Source organism: Magnolia sinica, chromosome 4 (assembly GCF_029962835.1).
Source record: "Magnolia sinica isolate HGM2019 chromosome 4, MsV1, whole genome shotgun sequence".
Classification (NCBI taxonomy): Eukaryota; Viridiplantae; Streptophyta; class Magnoliopsida; order Magnoliales; family Magnoliaceae; genus Magnolia; species Magnolia sinica.
Genome location: NC_080576.1, coordinates 73,271,817 through 73,292,629, shown reverse-complemented (window position 1 = coordinate 73,292,629; position 20,813 = coordinate 73,271,817). Strand labels below are relative to the sequence as shown.

At 41.4% G+C, this 20,813-nt stretch overlaps 1 protein-coding gene across 1 annotated transcript in view; it reads right to left on the bottom strand.

The window, feature by feature from the left end:
- Positions 1–932: 932 nt before the first annotated feature.
- Positions 933–20,813, bottom strand: part of LOC131243219 (F-box/LRR-repeat protein 10) — a 50,790-nt gene continuing 30,909 nt past the window's right edge. The window contains exons 3-4 of the mRNA XM_058242405.1: positions 13,397–13,490; positions 933–3,636 (exon numbers count right to left, since the gene is read on the bottom strand). Of these exons, the coding sequence (XP_058098388.1) occupies positions 2,212–3,636; positions 13,397–13,490 (1,519 nt within the window). The 3' untranslated portion in view covers positions 933–2,211. The remainder of the gene's footprint in view (positions 3,637–13,396; positions 13,491–20,813) is intronic.

The window sequence follows — 20,813 nt, the reverse complement described above, 5'->3', positions numbered from 1 at the left end:
TTGAGGGACGACCGATACTTTATCGGAGAACTTGAAGCACTGAGAAGTGGATTCTTCCTAAATTAGAAAGAGATTTTGGGATGCGATGTAAAATTCAAGTCTAATTAGGATACAATCCCATAACCCTCGAGGATAAAATGTGGACCAGCAAAGAAACCTCGATTCTTGATTTGTTTATTAAACAGGTCAGGCCAAGCTGACCACAACTAGTCTCACTGCCACCGGTGCTCATTGATGCAAACCAGGATGTCACCTGTGAAATGATGGTTGGGATGATTAACTCACCTATTTTACACTGTTTTAAAACCCAGACCAACAAGCCGGTTGGGCCAGAACTGACCTTGGTAACAGGTTGTTGCATCACCCATTTAAGGTAACAAAATGCTCATGTCTGTTTTAGGCAGGCCTCGTTGCTTAATTTGTATAATTTTACTAATGCATGTCATGTGTTAAACGGGTCACACTGCCAATTAAACCGGTTTGGACCAAACAGCAACAAAACCTGATTGTGACCGTCTCGGTTTTAGAGCATTCTCTGGGTCTCCATTAACAAGTTGGGCTGTCAACAGAGCTGGGCGCCCAGATGGGTTGGGCGTTTGATCTGTGCATATTTAAAAATCAAGTTTTCCTGATTGCAATTCAATGTCCCAGATTCTGAAATGATTGGGTTGGGCCTCTGATCAGGGTATTCATCAGTTAAAGAGCTCCCGGCCACTGTTATCCGAGAAAAGGAAAATCATGGCCAGCTACAGCATATTCTCGAAGCTCATGTGTGGCCCACCTGATGGGTGGTACATTTCTAGTCCAGCGCATGTTCTCAGTCGCTCCAACCTGATGAATGGATTGGATCATGCCCCAAATGGCATCTTCCATCTCTCATGGTGGGAACCGCCTCAAAATTTCTCAGCAAACAAATGGGCCTGTACATGAAATTGATAAGAAAAAATGTCAATCACTACCAAGGGCAACTGCAGCTAGGATTTACAATCCAATTTTACACACTGACGGTAAACATAGACACTACATATACATATTTCTTAGACAACGTACATACAAAGGGGAAGAACATGACCCTTGATCATAGGATATGCGTAGCATGCTTTTCAATTTGTACCAGTGGGCCATACTGACACAGTTGGACTACTGAAAGGACCATGTCCCAAAAATCTCCAGATAGGAAGATCATAGCCATCAGTCCTGGGGCTATACGCAGATGAATGTAGACCTTTGCTGTATTTATCTTTGCAGCCAGCTATGCAAGCCACAAACTGAAAGGTTGGGATTGTCCTATCAAGGAGATGTTTATGGCATGGTCCACCCATATTAATGTGGACCCAACATGCCAATAAGGACCCACTTGTACAAACTAAAAACACGTGAGTATACTGTGCATGCCGTCACACAAGGATCCCATAATTCCTAAAAAGGGCGTGCTCCAGTGCTACTAGTGCCCAATGATGTTTTGGCGGAATCCAACCTGCCCAAAAGATGCGTGAGCTCAGAAAACAGCCAGAGCCCAAAATTCAGCCTCATAAAAGAGTCAGATGGGCCACAGCACAGGGTACATTATTGAGAGGAACGGCCACTCTCGATTACTGTGGGGTCCACCATGTTTTGTGTGTGTGTGTGTGTGTGTGTGTAGACAGAGAGGAATGCTCACCTGCACACCTTCTTACGTGAGCACCGTGAGCACCTTTGCACACACGTCCATTTGATGCTGATGCGGCACCCCTAAGCCCAACTTTCGGCTGGATACAACTCTGGTGGGCCATGGTAAAGGGAAACAGTTTCCTCCCTTGATTTGCATTTCTCTTTGCTATGGCCCACCAGATTTTTGGATCACGCTGAAAATTGGACCCACAGAGTTTCAAGGGGCCCGCATCACGTGGACCGTTCAGATTCTATGCCAATGACACGTGTGCAAAGGTGTGCAATTGAGCATTCCTCTGTGTGTGTGTGTGTGTGTGTGTAAAATCAATGCCATTATGATGCTTTCATCCTGTCCAGATGAAGGGTCAGGCAAAGATTCAGGCCGTATTGTGGCTCCGATGGGCCCCTGTGGGATTCAAGTGTGGCTGTTCCCTCCCATCTTGTTCCCTTTGCTGAGGCCCATCTTAGTTTTGGATCAGTCTTGAGCATTGGGAGATAGAGATTTTCAGAGGTGAAGCATCCGCCACTGGACTGGACCGTAGCCCTTCCTCAAAAACAGATTCACTCTTCCATCATCTCTCCTTCAATCTCATCACTCTCATCCCCTCCTTCTAGTAGCCATTGTTCCAGTTCATCTACTTCTTCATGCTCACTCCAGCAAAAACCATCCGACTTGTCATCCCAGTATCCACTTCCCAGCTCCTCACCATGGCACGCCATGTGCAAGTATGGTCGGTTTCTCACCAAAGCATCCACCAAATCTCGGTTCACACTTCCTGTCACTCCCAACCATCTCAATCTCGGGAAGTAAGGCTTCTTAAACCACCGGAATGCAAGCCCTGAAATGCAGCCGCTCTCGTAAAGATCCAGCAGCCGCAAGCTGCTTCCACACCACCCACCCTTAACCTGCATCGAGGCTAAAGCCATGACTGAAATGTCCCCTATGAGCGGACACTCTCGCATTCGGAGTTCGGAGACCGGTACACCACTTTTTGCTAATGAAAGAATTCCATCATCAGAGAGATTAGGAAGATTGGAGAGGTCCAGCACTTGCAGGGTCTGCCCAAAAGAACTGCTAAATATAGCTGAAATGCACTGGTCTGTTAGCCTTTTGCACCCTCTAACAGACAATGAGATCAACGAAGCTGTGCTCTGTGCCAAGTGCAACAATCCCAAATCAGTGATATCAGAGCCGTCCAATTTCACAATCTTCAATTTGGGAAGACTGCTGACTACTCTCAATGCCTCGTCCCCTACATTCCGGCAGTTGCCCAAGTCCAAAACCCTGAGATCCTTGTTACATGCCAACCGCATGATGGCAAGGTTGGTTAGGAGAATACACCATCTTAGGCTGACATGCATTAGAGAAAGGGAGGTCGCAGAGATGTCGTGAAACACCAAATCTGTGAGTTGGGTTCCGTGACACACCCTAAGCTTGTTTAGGTTTGAGCATGCATGAAGGATAGCCCTGAAACCCGCATCCGTAACACGACAGAAGCCTCCAAGACAGATACTTTCTAAGTTTGAGCACCTATCAGCCATTAAGAGGATGCCCAGATCATTAACCCGTCTGAAGTAAGTGAACATGAATTCTTGGTTCCGGATGAGGGAGAGATGTTTTAATTTCCTGTGTAGATTGATCTGTTGAAGGCCTGAATTGGTAAGATCATTCGTTACATCTGGATCCATCACGGGTGCATCTAAAAGATCCAAATGGGTCAAGGACATAAGACCCTTGGATATTGCACTAACCAAAGAATCTGTGATGAAGTCCACTGAGAGACGCAGCTTTTGAAGACATGGCAATGCAGATGGTTGCATGTGATACGTTGGCTGGAGTGGGCCCACTTTTGGTCTGAGCAGTTCAATCATCATCACAGAATCGATGTAAACGATCTCGAGAACTCTGAGATTTGCTGCTGTGGCCCAGACTTGAGCAAACTTCTGATGGCTAAATCTTGAGACATCAAACATCAGGCTCAGTGACTACAAAAAAAGGAAAAAGAGTTCAGTTTATTATTTATTTATTTTTTGAACTATGATGATATATTAGAAAAAGGCCGAAGCCAAAGCATACAAATATACAAAATTACAACACCCTCTCAGCTAAAGACCCCTCAAATGCAATAAGAGAAGATTGAAAAATCTAAGCTTCCAGCCAATCCTTCAAATTCAGAGTTGCCCTATTGAAGACTTGCACTGGGCCTCTCTTTTAGTTGTTAGCGCTGATTTCTTTCACACCATAAAGCCCAAAGGGTCGCTAGCAAACTTAATCGCCACACCCTTTTCCTTTCTTTTTCCATCCCCTCACCATGCCATGCAATGAGAAATTCCTTCATTATCTTCGGGAACACCCATAGAACCCCGAAGAATTGGAGAAGAAGACCCCACACCTCCCTAGCAAATACACAGTGACTGAATAAGTGATCCACCGATTCCGTATCTTTAAAGCACATCGCGCAAACATTTGGGAGATACATATTCCGGTTACAAAGATTGCCTATCATTACCACTTTGTTCTTGCCTACTAGCCAACCGAAAGCCGCCACCTCAAAAATTTTCAACCGACGCACTCAGGAACTCATAGAATGATCGAACTAAGAAAGATCCTGTCTTGGACTAGAGCCATGTCCAGGAATCCACTTCAGAGAGCATAGGATAAAACTTTGATAACTACTCACTCGATAGCACCACCTCTTCAAATTCCCCATCCAAAAGATTTCTTCTTAAAAAAGGCATCCATGTGACTTCCTCCCCTCTTATTTAAAAACAATTACTCACCATCTCCCCCTCCTCCCTAGATATCCTTGCTAAAGATGGAAATCTCTCACTCAACCTCACCTCTCCCGCCCACCTATCTTCCCAAAATCTAATTCTCTTACCATCCCCCAAATGAAAGCCTATTCCTTCCCACACTCTATCTTTCAATGATGCTACCGGTTTCCACAAGTAGGAACATCGATACAAGGATGAAGTCTTTGTCCAGCACCCCCCTTCCTCTACTCCATATTTTTTCTCTATTACCTCCCTCCACCTAGCCTCTCCCTCCGACCAAAACCTCCATACCCATTTCCCCAATAGAGCTAGGTTCATCTCTTCCAACTTTAAGATCCCCGCTCCTCCTTGAACCATTGGTTTACGAACATATTCCCATTTCAATAGATGGAACTTGCGCTTTTTCCCCAACCCTTCCCATAAAAAATCCTTTCTTTGTCTCTCCAAAGCCTTGAAAATGGATTTTAGGCACTTGAAAAGAGACATAAAATAGACTAGAAGATTCAACATTGATGATTTAATCATCACCATCCTCCCACCCATAGATAAGAACCTCGATTGCCATTTTGAGATATTTCTTTCACACCTTTTGATGGGGACATCCCGCGCACGCACGTTGGGCCCCCTACGCACTTACGCCAGAAGGAGGGCCCCACCGTCGATCTAGATCGATGACGACGTCCAAGGAGGTCCTCCTAGTTAGAAGACGAAGCTTTAGTTTAGGAGAGTGGACCCGATAGCCAAGAAAAGCCCATCATGGGATCTCATGATCGTGGTCCACTAGTCAGATTGATTTCATATTTTAGGTTTTGCTTATTAATGTTGTTTAGAATATCATAGACGCTTTAGATTTCTTTAATTAGTTTTTATTTTGGTTTACTTCATCGCCAAGTAATAGGTTGCGCACATGGTGCGAGTTTTGGGTATAAAATTTTCTTATAAATAGGCACCTCTTGTAGCTTTATTTCATTCATTGAAGATTAATAATAATTCTGCGTTTTCATATTCTCTAAGTTGTGAAGCCTAATTGGGTGCGAAGCCCTCCCTTTATCGAAGGGTTAATTACCATGGTGCGAAGCCACATTTATCCCAATTCGCCCCCATCCATCGCCATCTCTACTACCCATCTTCTACCATCCATTCTTCTCATCTCACCCCATCATCTACACTTTGAATAAATCATCTATTGTAGCAATTCTCCTCCCCACAGCAGAATTTCAGAATCTGACACTACAGGAGGGCTGAAACTTCGGCGAAGCACCACGCACAAACCGTACATCGGATTGAGATGAGATTTGGGGGTTTTGGAGTCCATCCCTGGCCGACTAGGGCCAAAGTGGCCTTTTCCTGAATAGTGGGCCCCACATACGTGCGGCCGGGATCACACGCACGTGCGTCTGGGCCATTGTTGTTGTCCACTCGTGCGGTACTTCTTTGGTTCGTCTCTCTCCTCTCTTTCACTTTGCTTCCACCCAAAATCCCTAAACTTAACCCTAAATTACTCAAATCTCCAATTTTATGCCCCTTTTCTTACCCTAGGGTTCCCCGAATTGGAATTTCTGAATCCCTTGGATTAGGGACTTATTAATATGCATGTGTGGATGATTATTTCTCATCTTTGAGTATCGTTTGGTTCATAATTTTTATTGATCCAGCCATATCATGTGTAGGCCTGAACCCGCATAGATTCCCCTTAATTGAATGTTTGGACTTTCATGTGGGATATGGAATTTGTGTAATTGTTTCTGAACTAACGTGATCTTAAGCTTGAAATCTCGCATATCATATTTAATTTTCATGTCCTGCATCAAATTTGGTATGAGAGCCCAGGGTTCTTATAGGGGAATACATTATTTGTTTAGGGTTAGTTTGTTTGAGTCCGTCATGCATCTAGTCCATCACATGTAGCTTTTAGAAGTCCATAGTCCTTTATTTTATTAACTATATTGTTGGAGTAACATTGCATAGTCCCCATATAGAGTCTCATAGGATCATTTAGTCCCATATAGTCGTCGTAGAAAGTCCTTAGGTGGAGTTAGCAAGTTGTACGCCCACACGTACGGGTCATGGTTTTGGCTAGTACCCTTACACTAAACATGGAACAACTGCTAGAGTCACTAAACAAGCTATCCTAGCAGATCGAGTCTTTGGGTAAGTGCTTGGAACGAAGCATAGATCAACGCCTTGACCAAATAGAGGCCTCCCTTAGGATAAACCCCACAATTAGGGAAGATGACCAATCTCAGGCAGGTGGCTAGGAGGATAGACGAATGAATGGAGGTGGTCAAGGAATCAATCATGGACGTGCACCCGTACCCCCATCCCATGAGGGACATCAAGACCATTATTTTGAGGGGTACAATATGTGTGGCCTCGTGGCTAGAGAAAGTGCACCAGAGGCTAGTGTAGAGTTACCCACTGAAGCCATTCCGGTAGTGGATGAGTTTCGTGATGTCGTTTTTGATGATCTACCGGATGAGTCTCCCCCTAGGAGGGATATAGAGCACACTAAAACATGGGACACCATAATATGTATGGTCGAGTTTGCCTTTAATAGTTCTGTCGATAGGTTTACAGGTCTCAGTCCTTATAAAGTCGTTACTGGTTATAAACCTAGGAAACCTATTGATCTTGTCCCTATGTCACTGTCCCATAGGTCGTCAAAGCTTGCAGAGTCTTTTGCGCATCACATTCATTCATGGCATCAAGAAATTAGGCAGAAGATCATGACTAGTAATGAACATTACTCACTTTCTGCAGACCAACATAAATGTTTGAAGGAGCTCAATGTAAGGGACTCTGTCATGATCCGCATTAGGCCAGAGCGGTACCCTCAGGGAGCTGTTCGAAAATTACATGTGTATAGCGTTGGACCATTCAAAATTATAAAACGAAACGGTCTCAATGCGTATGTGGCAAAACTTCCACCCTCCATGGGAATTAGTTTCACATTCAATGTGGAGGATCTAGTTGCATTTCAAGGGGCCATTGACGCATTGTCCAGCCTTTCGCCTAACCATCCTGATTCCCCAGACCTTTCCCTTGATCTATGGCCCCCTCCTGACTCATTTTCCCAGCTTCTACCTCTCATACCTACCTGTTCCGACCCATTTTTCCAGCCTCTACCTCCCATACCTACTTTTCCCGACCTTTCTTCCCAGCCTCTACCTACCATACCTAACCTTCACACACTCAGAGGAGAAGTAGAGGATATTCTGGACCATCAGATAGTTTCAACGTCGGATGGCGGATTTCAGAAGTTCTTGGTCAAGTGGAAGTCACGTCCAACTTCAGCCAATATGTGGTTCGCTGAGGAGGAGCTTCAGAGACTTGATCCTTACATCTCGGAGTGCTTCAAGAGTTTTATTTCGCCAGTGGCGAAATCTTCGCAGTCGGGGAGAATTGATGGGGACATCCCGCGCACGCACGCCGGGCCCCCTACGCACGTATGCCAAAAGGAGGGCCCCACCGTTGATCAGGATCAATGACGACGTCCAGGGAGGGCCTCCTAGTTAGAAGATGAAGTTTTGGTTCAAGAGAGTGGACCCGATAGCCAAGAAAAACCCATCATGGTATCTCATGATCGTGGCTCGCTAGTCAGATTGATTTTATATTTTAGGTTTTGCTTATTAATGTTATTTAGAACATCATGGACGCTTTAGATTTTTTTTTATTAGTTTTTATCTTGGTTTACTTCATCGCCAAGTAATAGGTTGCGCACATGGCGCAAGTTTTGGGGTATAAGGTTTTCTTATAAATAGGAACCCCTTGTAGCTTTTTTTCATTCATTGAAGATTAATAAAAATTTTGCATTTTCCTACTCTCTAGGTTGTCAAGCTTAATTGGGTGTGAAGACCTCCATTCATTGAAGGGTTAACTATCGTGGTGCGAAGCCACATCTATCCGATTCCCCTCATCCATCGCCATCTCTACTACCCATCTTCTACCATCCCTTCTTCTCATCGCACCCCATCATCTATATTTCGAATCAATCAGCTATTGCAGCAATTCTCCTCCCTACAACAGAATTTCAGAATCTGGCCTTACAGGAGGGCTGAAACTTTGGCAGAGCACCACGCATAAACCGTAAATCGGATCGAGCTGAGATTTGGGAGTTTTGGAATCCATCCCTGGCCGACCAGGGCCAAAGTGGCCTTTTTCTGAATAGTGGGCCCCACACACGTGCGGTCGGGATCACACGCACGTGCGTCTGTGCCATTGTTGTTGTCCACGCGTGCAGTACTTCTCTGGTTTGTCTCTCCTCTTTTTCACTCCGCTTCCACCCAAATTCCCTAGACCTAACCCTAAATTACTGAAATCTCCAATTTTATGCCCCCTTTCTTACCTTGGGGTTCTCCGAAATGGAATTTCTAAATCCCTTGGATTAGGGACTGATTATTATGCATGTGTGGATGATTATTTCTTATCTTTGAGTATCGTTTGGTTCATAATTTTTATTGATCCAGCCCTATCATGCGTAGGCCTGGACCTGCATAGATTCCCTTTAATTGAATGTTTGGATTTTCACGTGGGATATGGAATTTGTGTAATTATTTCTGAACTAACGTGATCTTAAGCCTGAAATCTTACATATCATATTTAATTTTCATGTCCTGCATCACCTTTCAATAACTCTGTCCCACGTCCCACATGTATCAGTTCAATTATGGGATGTTAAGAGGTGCAAAATGCTAGTGCAAATAATCAAGTGCTAGGGTGATTCCATGGGGAGAGATAGGAGGTGATTCACAGTATCTGCCTACATTCCACAAGTTTACTCTGGGCCATTCTCTACCTGTGGGCCACAACATGCCCTGTCCAAAAGATCGGGCTGGTGTACTCAACAGGTGGGCCACGTGTTTGAGAAAGATGGATGGTCAGACAGATGCATGTGGTCAATGACACTATGTTCAACACGTGTGGCCAGCTGATGAGTCGACCTTGATCCTTGGGCCAGAGCACATTCATGGCAGTCCCCGCTTGATGGGTGGCCTGGATCCTGTACACATGTTATGCTGGCAATGTGCCACACATGACCTCTTCAATCTCTCCTTCCTCAAATCACCTCAGATTTTCTCACGCAAATTACATCATGTTTAACAAACAGATAGAGCAGGGATGAAAGCTTTTGAGTACAGAAGAAAAACTTGAAAGTGGGTAGAGCTGATGAGATAACAAGAACACCAAGTCATGTTAATAGTCAAGGAAACATCTCCAAATTTCCTAGAAGAAAATGGTATGTATAGACAATAGTGTCTCACTGATGCAAGAGCACCTCCTAAAGGATTGACAAATCAGGCCATCAAATCTGTCCAGGGGCCTGCTCAATAGTTATGATCACATTTTTGGCCCATTACAACTGGATAGCACAAGATGCGTTTATGTCAATAGCTGGGCACCATGTGTTGTCCCACTGTGTGGATCTAATCCCAGTCCAAACTGCAAGGCTTGTACGGTCCATATGGTTTGGGGCATTGAATAGTTGAGTCCTCTTCCTACTTCAATTCTTTACTTATTTTGGCAGCAGTTGGCAATTAATTTCTTTCCTTTTGTTACCAAAATAGAAAAGTCCTAATTAAGTTTGAACTCCATACTGCTGTATAGGCTTTATAAACAGAGCCAACAAGCCATGCAGAAGGGTCTAAAAACACTCATTACAACAGGAAAAAGGTTTTATTTTTTCCTTTTAAATCTGTGAATGCTCCTCCAGAAGTGACTCTTCTCGTGAATAGGTGTCATATTTTATTTCTTTGTGGTAGGACTCCAGAATTTTATCCTTTATTCCCATCTTTCTTCTCAGTTTCTCTTTCTTTCCTTCTATTTTCTTCTGCACTTGCTGTTATTTCCCTACACATGAGGTGATCATCCACATTGATGACATAAGAGGACCTCCAATCTGCAGCAAGATCTCTTAAAACTGAAGTTATATATATATATATATATATATATATATATATATATATATATATATATATATATATATATATATATATATATAAAACAAGTGGCATATTTTCTGCTTCATTAATCCTGAAATTCCTATTTTAGTTTGAATGTGCATGCACATGGCCACACACAAACACATGAATTTGCCGTTAGAGCAAGTCTGATCTCTCATGAGCTTGTTCAAGTTCTTGTTTAGACAATCCCCTGCCAATGAATCTATTCAAGCATCATCAATCAATCAGCATGATTTCCGGTTTGTTTATTAATTATTTTGGGCCCATTATCCACAAATCTCTAGCAAATGGCTGTTGAAGAGCCAATTAGTAAATCCTGATATACGTTTTTTCCTACTGCTCTGTTATTTGAAATCCGTCAAGTAGACCTGGTGTCTGTTCCTGTTATGAAATTGTTATTCGAGTCAATTAACTATTTTAAATGCTGGCCTCTGAACAAAGATGATCGATCACCTATGTCAACTGATTCAGATTGGTTTCTGCTTTTACTGTTTCATGTTAGTTACTTGTATGGCTCATACTCGGTACGAGTGTTTTCTGCATTTATGACAAGGTATTCAACGATGGTAACTGTGGCTGTAACGGACAGCCTGAAGGCTGTTATGATATGGGTCATAACAGTTGTTATGGCCCTACAACAGTAGAAAAAAATTCTAAACGAAACAATGTATTGGTCTGTTACAGCCATTACAGACACCGTATGGGTCATTTGTTATTCAAGTTGGGCGTTATGGCACTGTATTGCATACTAGGCACCACCAGTACCATTATGTAACGGCTGTTGCATAACTGTTGTTGAATACCCTGATTTACTGATTAGTTACCTGGTGACACTGTGTTTCAGAATCTGAATCCAATGACCCCAAACTGTTTCGCCAAGTAGTTCCCTAAACCTGTATTATCTGATTATACAGTACTATCTTATCTGATTATGATTTATGAGAATAAACTGCACTTTCATCTGAGAGTTTACAAGTACAAGGTTTTCTTAGGCTAACAACATATAATGTGTGATTGTTCAACAGCTTAATGCAGATAATGTATAGATTCTTGGAGCAACTTATGCATTACATTTATACTAATATGACTTGGTCATATCAATCTATCCAAAAGTATGATAGGACATGAAATCTCCAGCAAGGGGAGATGCCGAGGTTGAGACTATTACATGGGCACTCCTAAATGGATGTTGTACCAGTGTCCAACACAAAATTTTACATGTGAATGCAGTATCTGAGCCATATCTAGAATTGTTCCTGGGAAACATGGGGGCTGAGATACTTTGAAGGGTCATGTGTTCTGCAACAACGAATGCATGAATAAGGTTCTGGACACAGAAGGTCGATACATGCTATCAGTCCATCCTGCCAGTGGAGAAAAAATGCATCTTCATTTGCAGGTTTTATGTGTATCTTTTATTGATACTGCAATATGGCATAAAATTTCAGGCATTGTTTCTTATGAAACTGCACAGCAGAATTTCTAATTAAAGCTGGATCCTGGGATTGAATCCCTAAGCTTTGTCAGTGTCACTTGTTCATACTGAATAACGGTTTTGCAGTAATACGAAATAAAATGGTTCTCCGCTTCTAATAGGATACTAGTGATTAGTACCCTTAATAGTCTGTCATAAATCATATAACGCCTTCCAACCGATACAGAGCCATCACTCTGAAAATCAGGCTTGCTTCAGATTCTACAGGTTCAACCCAATCATCTTTTTTGGAGACGTGTCCCAGATCATTGCTAAGATTGTCATTTCAAGGATTAAAAGAGTTAATCGGAACCTGGTTGCACCAACCAAATTTGTTTTCCTCACTACATCTCAAGGGCAACAATGCACCTTTGTTCACTTTCTGCATACATCACCTCACATCATGCCTCAATCTGTCTAAAACGGTAGTTGCAAGGACTGCCACTATCTCATCTCAGGGTAGAACCTTCTTCGTAGTACTCATTGCTTCTCACACCCGATGCCTCACTTCTCTCCGAGACCAAAAATTTCATCTCAACCAAAGTCAATCTAGAATGGAAAAGATTCTTCTATAAATTAGGATTAGTTGTACAACATAACATCCTCTTCAAAAGAAAAATGGGGAATACCAGGAGGACAAACAAAATAAAATGTTGGCTAAACTAGATTCTACAGTAGACAGTTCAGATAGGCAACATATATTCCTATAAAAGCACTGGCTCAGGATGCATTACTTTGAAATTCATAATCATTATCAGAAAGAAACTTCTAAAATATTTCAGGCAGATTTCATTAGTTTCACCAGTTAATAGATTTTAAAAAATGCAAACAATGAGGGCTAACAGGAGCACCACTCAGGCAGTCAGCTACATCTCATTGCAAACGATCTCAGAGAGATTGTGTTTGACTCATTGGCTGTACTCAAGCCCATACATGCTTCCATAATAACCACAGGAAGTATGGAAGATTAGTGAGTTGTAACTGCGAACTATCTGGTAGAGATCACATTGGATAGGGTAAAACCAAAATGTGGAAATGGAAAACACCCCTGGAATCCTCGAATCAGGGAAATGTAAGAATGTTAGTTTAGCAATGTGAATTTCTATGAAAATGTATTTACTTTTCCATTCCAATTGTTTGTTTTGACATTTTGAATAGGTAAATCTACCTAAGCCACGAACATGCAATAATGACAACTTTAAACATCACAGAAATAGTATTTTTCCATCAACTAAGGAATTCGATTTGACAGGTTTTTCTGGGGAAATGGTTTTAGTCACTTTTGGATGAATGCTTTGGAAAAGAAACTTGATTTCCTCCTCTCTTTTTTTTTGGTTTTCAAACAGAGGAAACTGTCATATAAAAGGAATTCATTTCCTTTTCCATGGCAGACCACAGTTTTCTCTCCAAAGAAACAGGTCAACTGGAAACTTACAAGGCAAAATCAGAGAAAATTTAGCTGATTTCTGCAAAAGCAATAGTCAAATTAATATTTTTTTATCATTAGAAAAACTACTCAAATACAATTCAATCTTACTTCTAACTGACGGCAACCAATAATCAACTCTTCTACATCTGATACTAGGATTTCATGCCCTCTCTTTTCACCTAGCGAACCCACTGAGAGTGATCTGTTAAGGAAAAGATGATGCTGTTACAAAATTAGATGAAATTGCAGAGAACTGAAGTCCCAAGCTGAAGCAAGTGTTAAGAATGATGATGAAAGTACTCTCTTATAATAATATACTGAAAGAAGCCAATTTGCACAAAGAAGAAGAAGAAGAAGAAGAAGAATAAGACAAACAGAAAGAAAAAGAATAAAATGCCATATGCATGGTGTTACTATTAACGATAAATGCCTGCTTGCATATGAAACATACACGTTTGTCTACAATGAGACATCTTTTAAGTATGATAATTTATAAGAGACTACTTGCATGCATTCATTATTCATTCCTTCATTTTGATCATATTATGGTGCAACTTGGGGGCTGATTGTACAGATTAATCATCTAATTCACCAATAATCTCAAGAAAACAAACATCCACAATAATAGTAGAGAATAGGCACGGAAAATAAAAAATTGGATAATCAAAACTTGCAATAGAGTTGAAATTCTAACAACCATTAAAAAGCCATAAATAATAGAGAAAAAAAATCCAAATACTCCCATAAAGTGTATTTAAAGGTACTAAACAGTGTTTTAAATAGTGCAGTGTATAGTGTAGCATTCACCCCCCGAAAGTGTGTAGATAAGCTACTTCTATATTTTTAATTAAAATTAATACAAAAAACATGGTAAATAATAATTATTTAAAAAAAAAAAAAAAAGATCTAGCAGATAATATTCTTGATATTTCGAGTAAAATCATGATCAAAACAAGTTATCGAAAGCCAACCCACTTATAATCAAGCCAAAAACAATTATGTCAACAAGTATGTTATCGCCTGTGTGGGAGCCACCATTTTGTGTGTATGGCATCCAATCAGCATGTTAAGTGAACCCAACCATGGTGATGGGATGCCTAAAAATCAAACCTTTCTAATCAGTTGGGCCACACCATTAAAATAAAATAAAAAAAGGGAGTAAGGGACAACCATTGAAAGAGTTCCAGAGAAGCCTTATTGACCCTGCTGGACTGGACAGGTGGGATGCCATGCCATAGAAACACCATAGCAGGCTAGTGCCTACGTGGGCCCACTGCATCGCGTCTATGCCATCCAATCTACACATCAAGTGAGCCCAACTATGATGCAGGGATGCCTTGAAAATCAGGCCTATGCAATCACCAGGTGGGCCACACCATAAAAAGCAACGGACAACCATCAAAAACCTCCATCATAGCGTGGTGGCCGGCATGATGGTTGCATTGTGTTGGATCAGACAGTTTGGATTCCATGCCCTACAGACACCACAGCAAGCCCCACATAAACAAGTGTTGCAGAACAAGCTTATTCTACAGCAATGCATAGGAACCAACTCCCAAAAAGAAAAAAAAAAAAAAGGCCAAAAAAGAACCTAAATCTTCACCTAAAATCAAATATGGGCAAGAACATACCCCTCTTGAGCTTTTGAAGAGATCCAAAATTGAACCAAAAACCATAAAATTGAAGCTCCGCAGCCGTGTGGACATGAAAATGGGGAAACTCAATCTTCTCTTTTGTTTGGTGTTCCAATGCTGCTAAAAATTTAGACAGATGTTCTTCTTCTCCTAGGGCTGATTGATCCCCTGGATTATTGTCTTTAAGGGTCATATGAATTAAGAGAATCAAACTCCCGAACTTTTGGGGCCGACAGTATATGTGGTTGAAGTGTTAGGGCTTTCGCAGTGTTCTAAATAGGTAGCATATTGCGCAGTGTTCAGCCCTCTGTAGCGTGAAGCGTTATCTATGTAGCATGTAGCGTAAGCTACAAGATATTTCTATTTTTTATTTTTTATTTTTAAAAAAAAAAAGAGAGGGAAAAATAGCATTCAAACATCTCTTTTCTCTTTTTAGTTTACTGAAAAATAAAAATTCACAAAATCACAAATCAAAATAAATGACAAATAACATACTAATATTCAAGTATTTAACAATAGAAAAAAAAAAATGGGCAGCCACATGATGGAAAACAAGATCATACAAAACAATGGACAGCCACAACACGGAAAAATAGATCCACCTCACTGGACTGGGCAATGGGCCACATTATAAAAACAATGGCCAACTGTGAGTCACCTAAGAAAATCAAGCATATCCAACCATCACGTGGGCCATGGCAGAGAAAACAATGCACAGCCACCCAAACACCTCTATAAAGAAAAAAAGAAAAAAAATGCAAAGCATAACAGACACACACACACACACACACACACACACACACACACACAGGTCACTAAAGCAAAAACAAAAACAAAATTGCATCGCAACCCCTATCCTAGAACATTGCATAGCAACCGGCCTCCTAAGATGAGAAAAAATCGTAAAAAATTCCAAAAGAAACCATAGATCTTCATCTGAAATAAAAAAGAACACATTAACAGATATTAAGGCGCAAGAACATACCTCTATCAAGCTCAAGAAAATATTTAATCAATAAAAAAAATGAATATTTGAGCTTCATAGCCATACAGATGTGAAAGGGGGGAAACTGAATATTTAAGCTCCAATGCTCTTGAAAATCGAGCAAATGGACCTTGCAGGGTCGATTGATTGGCCAAATTCTCCTCTTCAATGGCTTTGGAGATCAAGAGAATAAAAAATTGAGCATTTGGGGGCCGAAGGGGTGCATGCATCGAGTATTAGGTTTCGAAATTCAAAACCCTTAAGTTTTAAGACATTTTCTTAAAATGTGATTTCTATACCATTTACAAATAGTCAAGTCCTCAACTGTACATGTGGAGGCCCATTTATAGATAGTTAAGATTGTTTAATAAGGGTACACTGTACATGTACTGATGTACAAATATTCTGCATCCACAATTGGACCCACTATTTCGATGGTCTGGATAGGTCTACATGATTGGCACGTGTGAGAAGGATGGGTCACCACCATTTTACAACAACATTTTTTTGTAATTTGAAAGGTAACACTACCAGGGATTGAACCCTGGATCTCTCTCTCTCTCTCTCTCACACACACACACACACACACACTGCATTGTCTCTACCAGCCCATCTAACCAGCAAGAGACATTGAAATAACAACATTAAAATCTCTTCTTCAAAAAATAAAATAAAATAAGGTATAGCGTATGCTACATACGCAACACACTACCAGCAGAATGCGCTATTTTGGTACGTTACGTAGCGCTGTAGCTATTCTATGCTATGCAGCATACTACTGTGCAATGGATGCTATTTACAACATTGGGCTTTCAAAAGCCCTCTTTTGAGAACCTTTAAAAAAAAAAAAAAATTTATTTATAGAAGGCACAACTTTTCTGTAAGTTTTACTTTTTTATACCATTTAATAATGATTGTAGCTCTTTGAGCATACTCATGGCGTAGTTGTACGGATGGTTAGCATTGACTTGATAGGTGTGACTCTAAAGATATGCTCCATCCACGGTAGGACCAACAGTTTGGAAGGTCCAATAGCTCTACCTCAATTCAACAAGTCTTGAGGATGAACCACCACCATTTTTCCAAATGGTGCTTAACAAAAGAAAAGCCTTAGGACATAAAATTTATGTTTTTCATCTTTCAAACGCACATCCACTATAGTGTATGTTACCATGCCATACAATAGCATATGCTACAGATAATTTATGCTATTTTGGTGCACCATGTAGAGCTATGCTACAGGAACTATTTCAAACATTGGTCCTAAACATTTCCCTAAAACCCTCCTACGTCTCTGCCCTTCATTTGTTCTAACCTCTACACATGCATTTTCATTAAGGTAAAAATAAATAAATAAATAAATAAAACCTTAATGGTCCCTAACTAAAAGTGAGCTTCAAAATGGCCTCATCATTTATTATGTCTCTACTGGTCCAAGCTGGTCTGCTTTGAATGAAGGCTTTCTTTTAGCAAACTTTGAATAAGGCATCAAATCCTCCTTGAGCCAGTTGAAGATTGGCATTGCTAGTACGTCTTTCCACAGCTTCCTCCTAGCCTTCTCCCAGTTTGGCACTCAGTGGTTTGCCTGGGACCCTATGATGTTGCCAACCTTGGGTTTCTCCAAGATTGGCAATGGCCTTTAATGGTGAAGCTTGGATAATAATCTATGGTGTTCCTCTTCACACTTGATCAGACTCAGTGCACATGCAGACTGTGTGTGGGAGCCACTGGAGGGGTTTAACTTCCTAGAAGGTCAGCTGTAGAAGATCTATCATTTTGACTGGCCTGGATAGGGACTTCAGGTTGTGCTTCTCTGGTTGGTGCGAGTAGGGTTATGAGCACTTTGGTGAGCATGCTCCTCAATTCATGTGTCAACTAATGATTCTACCCATAGCTCGCTCTGCCTCTTCTTCCCTCAATCAATGAGTGACTCGTAGTGACGAAGAACCAGTCTGGAGCCGGTACTTCGCACGGTTCCCAGCCCTATTCATTCCTTAGTCAATCGAGTTCTTGAGTGATCAGCTTTTTGCGTGTAATAATCGCTGAACATACATCTTGTGGTCCCGCTTATGGAACTGCTTGCAGTACTGACTGTGGAAATTGCCTCTCGTTTTGGGCATGTCCTCAATGTTGATCCTGTCTCATTGGCAAAAAAAGTTCTCCTATTTGCTCGAGTCAGATCTTGTCAACTACCCGTTGAATCAGGAAGGACAATCCTCCGAACACAAAAACTGAATACGTACCACCCCACTAATCCTCATTCACCCATGTGTCCGAATTCCAAGAAGGCAATCATCCTGCTATTCATACTCTGAATTTTAGTTTCCTGCAATATTGTTCGATAAACTTTATAGCCGCTTCATGTTGAACTCATTTTGACACCCTTCCCTTCATCTCCCTCATTTCCTTCTGCCCTTTGGAGTTTTCATTATTACACTGGGCTGCATGACTGACCTCTTCTGAACACCCCTTTACTCAGCAAGCTTGAATAAGATATTGAGCATTGTTCGCAGGGTATCTTTGTTAAATACTGATTCCCTGATTTTATGCAGTCATCAGGCAGTGGTTTGTCTCAATTTTATTCAAATCAATGCGGAGAGGATCTGAGCAGTGTTTGCCTATCTAGATTGGCTTCCTTCGGTGACATCAAAGAATCCAATGATAGGCTTCTCCATGGCATTTCCTGTCTGCACACTGGATTGAGCTGGGGTGGAACATGATCTATCCTAGGAGAAGGTCAGCGCTTTTAAATTAAGGGTTGACTTGGAAGCAACTCTTAAGAAGGAAGAAATCCACTGGAGGCAGTCTCGCTCCAAGTGGATCAAAGATGGGGAGTGTAATACCACTTCTAGAAAATAGCAAGTACCAGAAGAAGATAAAATCAAATAACCTTTATCAAGCATGGCGGCGAGGAATTTACAGATAAGAATTGTATTTGTGCTTCTATTGTAAACGCACGCACGCACGCACACAACTAGCTGGATGTACAACTAGTTGCCTAATTTAAGCACTAGTTAATGTTAATAAATGTGGTATCTATGGAAGTTATTTCAAAGATTTCATAGAGGAAAAGGAGTTGCTGTCTTGGGTGGGCCCCACCGTAGTGTTAATGTGAAATCCACCTCAATCATAAGGCGAGTCATCCTATATTGCACCCAGAGCCTGAAATTCAGCCCCATCAGTGTTTCAAGTGGACCACACAATTTGAAACAGTTTACAAAGAAAGCTCAACCTGCAATCTGTTTCCTTTGGTGTGGCCTACTTGAATCAGGCATAGCTTTTGATATGGCATCTAATGGTTGGAGTGGAATTCACATGCTCATCACGGTGGGTGCTGTAAAAACCAATGGTGGACATATCTCTCCCAACTATTTCCACCGGTATAGCCCACTTGAATCACAGGTCAACTTGATTTTTTGGCTCTAGGCCAAGCGTGGGATTACACATCTAATGGTCGGAGTGAATCTCATGTACACATCAAGGTGGGCCTCATAAAAAATAAAGAGCATGTGTCCATCTCGTCCCTGCTTTTTTCCAGAGTTCCAGAGAAGTATGACTGGGACTCGGATTGCTAGCTTAGAACATGGCACAAAGCTCAATACAATTTTAACATGGCAAAGTTCCGCGGACCTAGCATGATGTATGTGTTATATCCATATCGTCCATCCATTTTCCTAGATCAATTTAGGGCATGAACCCATAAAAGAGGCAGATCCAAAGTTCAAGTGGACCACACCACGGACAAGAATGAGGATTAAACACTTACCATTGAAAACTTCTTGGGGCCATAGAAGTTTTGGATCAAGTTAATATTTTTGTTTTCCCTTCATCCTAGTCCGTGTGACCTTATGAAGGGGTTGGATGGCAAATAAACATCATGGTGGGCGTTGGAAGGTTTCAACGGTGGGCATCATTGTCCCCATTGCTTTTTGCGTTGTGGTCCACTTGAACTTTGGATTTGCCTCAATTTTTGGCATATGCCCGAAATTGATTTGGAAAAATGGATGGACAGTGTGGATATACATCATGGTAGGGCCCACAGAACTTTGCCACGTCAACATAGTACCGATGTCGTGTCACTACACAATCCAAGTGGGGAGTGGATTAGCTTGTTAACCTGGGTAACACCGCAGTGGGTGTTTCCCTAACCGCGGGGCCCGCCTTCATTTATGTGTTGTATATCCATGGCGTCCATCAGTTTTTCCAGCTCAATTTAGTGCATGGTCCCAAGAATGAACTAGATCTAAATTTCAAGTGGACCACGCCAAAGGAAATAGTGGTGATTGACCATTAAAAACTTCTCGGGGGCCATATAAATTTTGGATCAAGCTGATATTTGTGTTTTCACTTCATCCAAGTTTGTGTGACCTTATCAAATGTTGGATGGCAAATAAACATTACGGGCCCTAGGAAGTTTTTAATGCTAGGCATTCAATGTCCACTGTTTCCTAAAGTGTGGTCCACTTAAGATTTGGATCTGATTCATTTTTATGACCATGCACTAAAATAATCTAAAAAAATTGATAGATGGCACAGACTTACAACATAAATACCAAGGTGGGCATGATCCACACCCCACTATATTCTTGGGAACGTAAAACTTTTCTTAGAATTAACAGTTGTAGATGGACGCCCACCCTTCATTTTTTTACAAGGGCCATGGTGATGTGAACGTAAGATCCACCCTGATCATTAAATGTGTAATCCCATGCTGGGCCCATAGCAAAAAAATCAAGCTAATCTGGCATTCAAGTGTGCCATACTGATGGAAAACGATGGGAGAGACATCCACCCTTGATTTTCACAAGGCCCACCACGATGAGCATGTGAAATCCACTCCTACCATTAGATGCCACACTAAAAGCTAGGCCTGAGTGCAAAAAGGCAGACCCATACGTGATTCAAG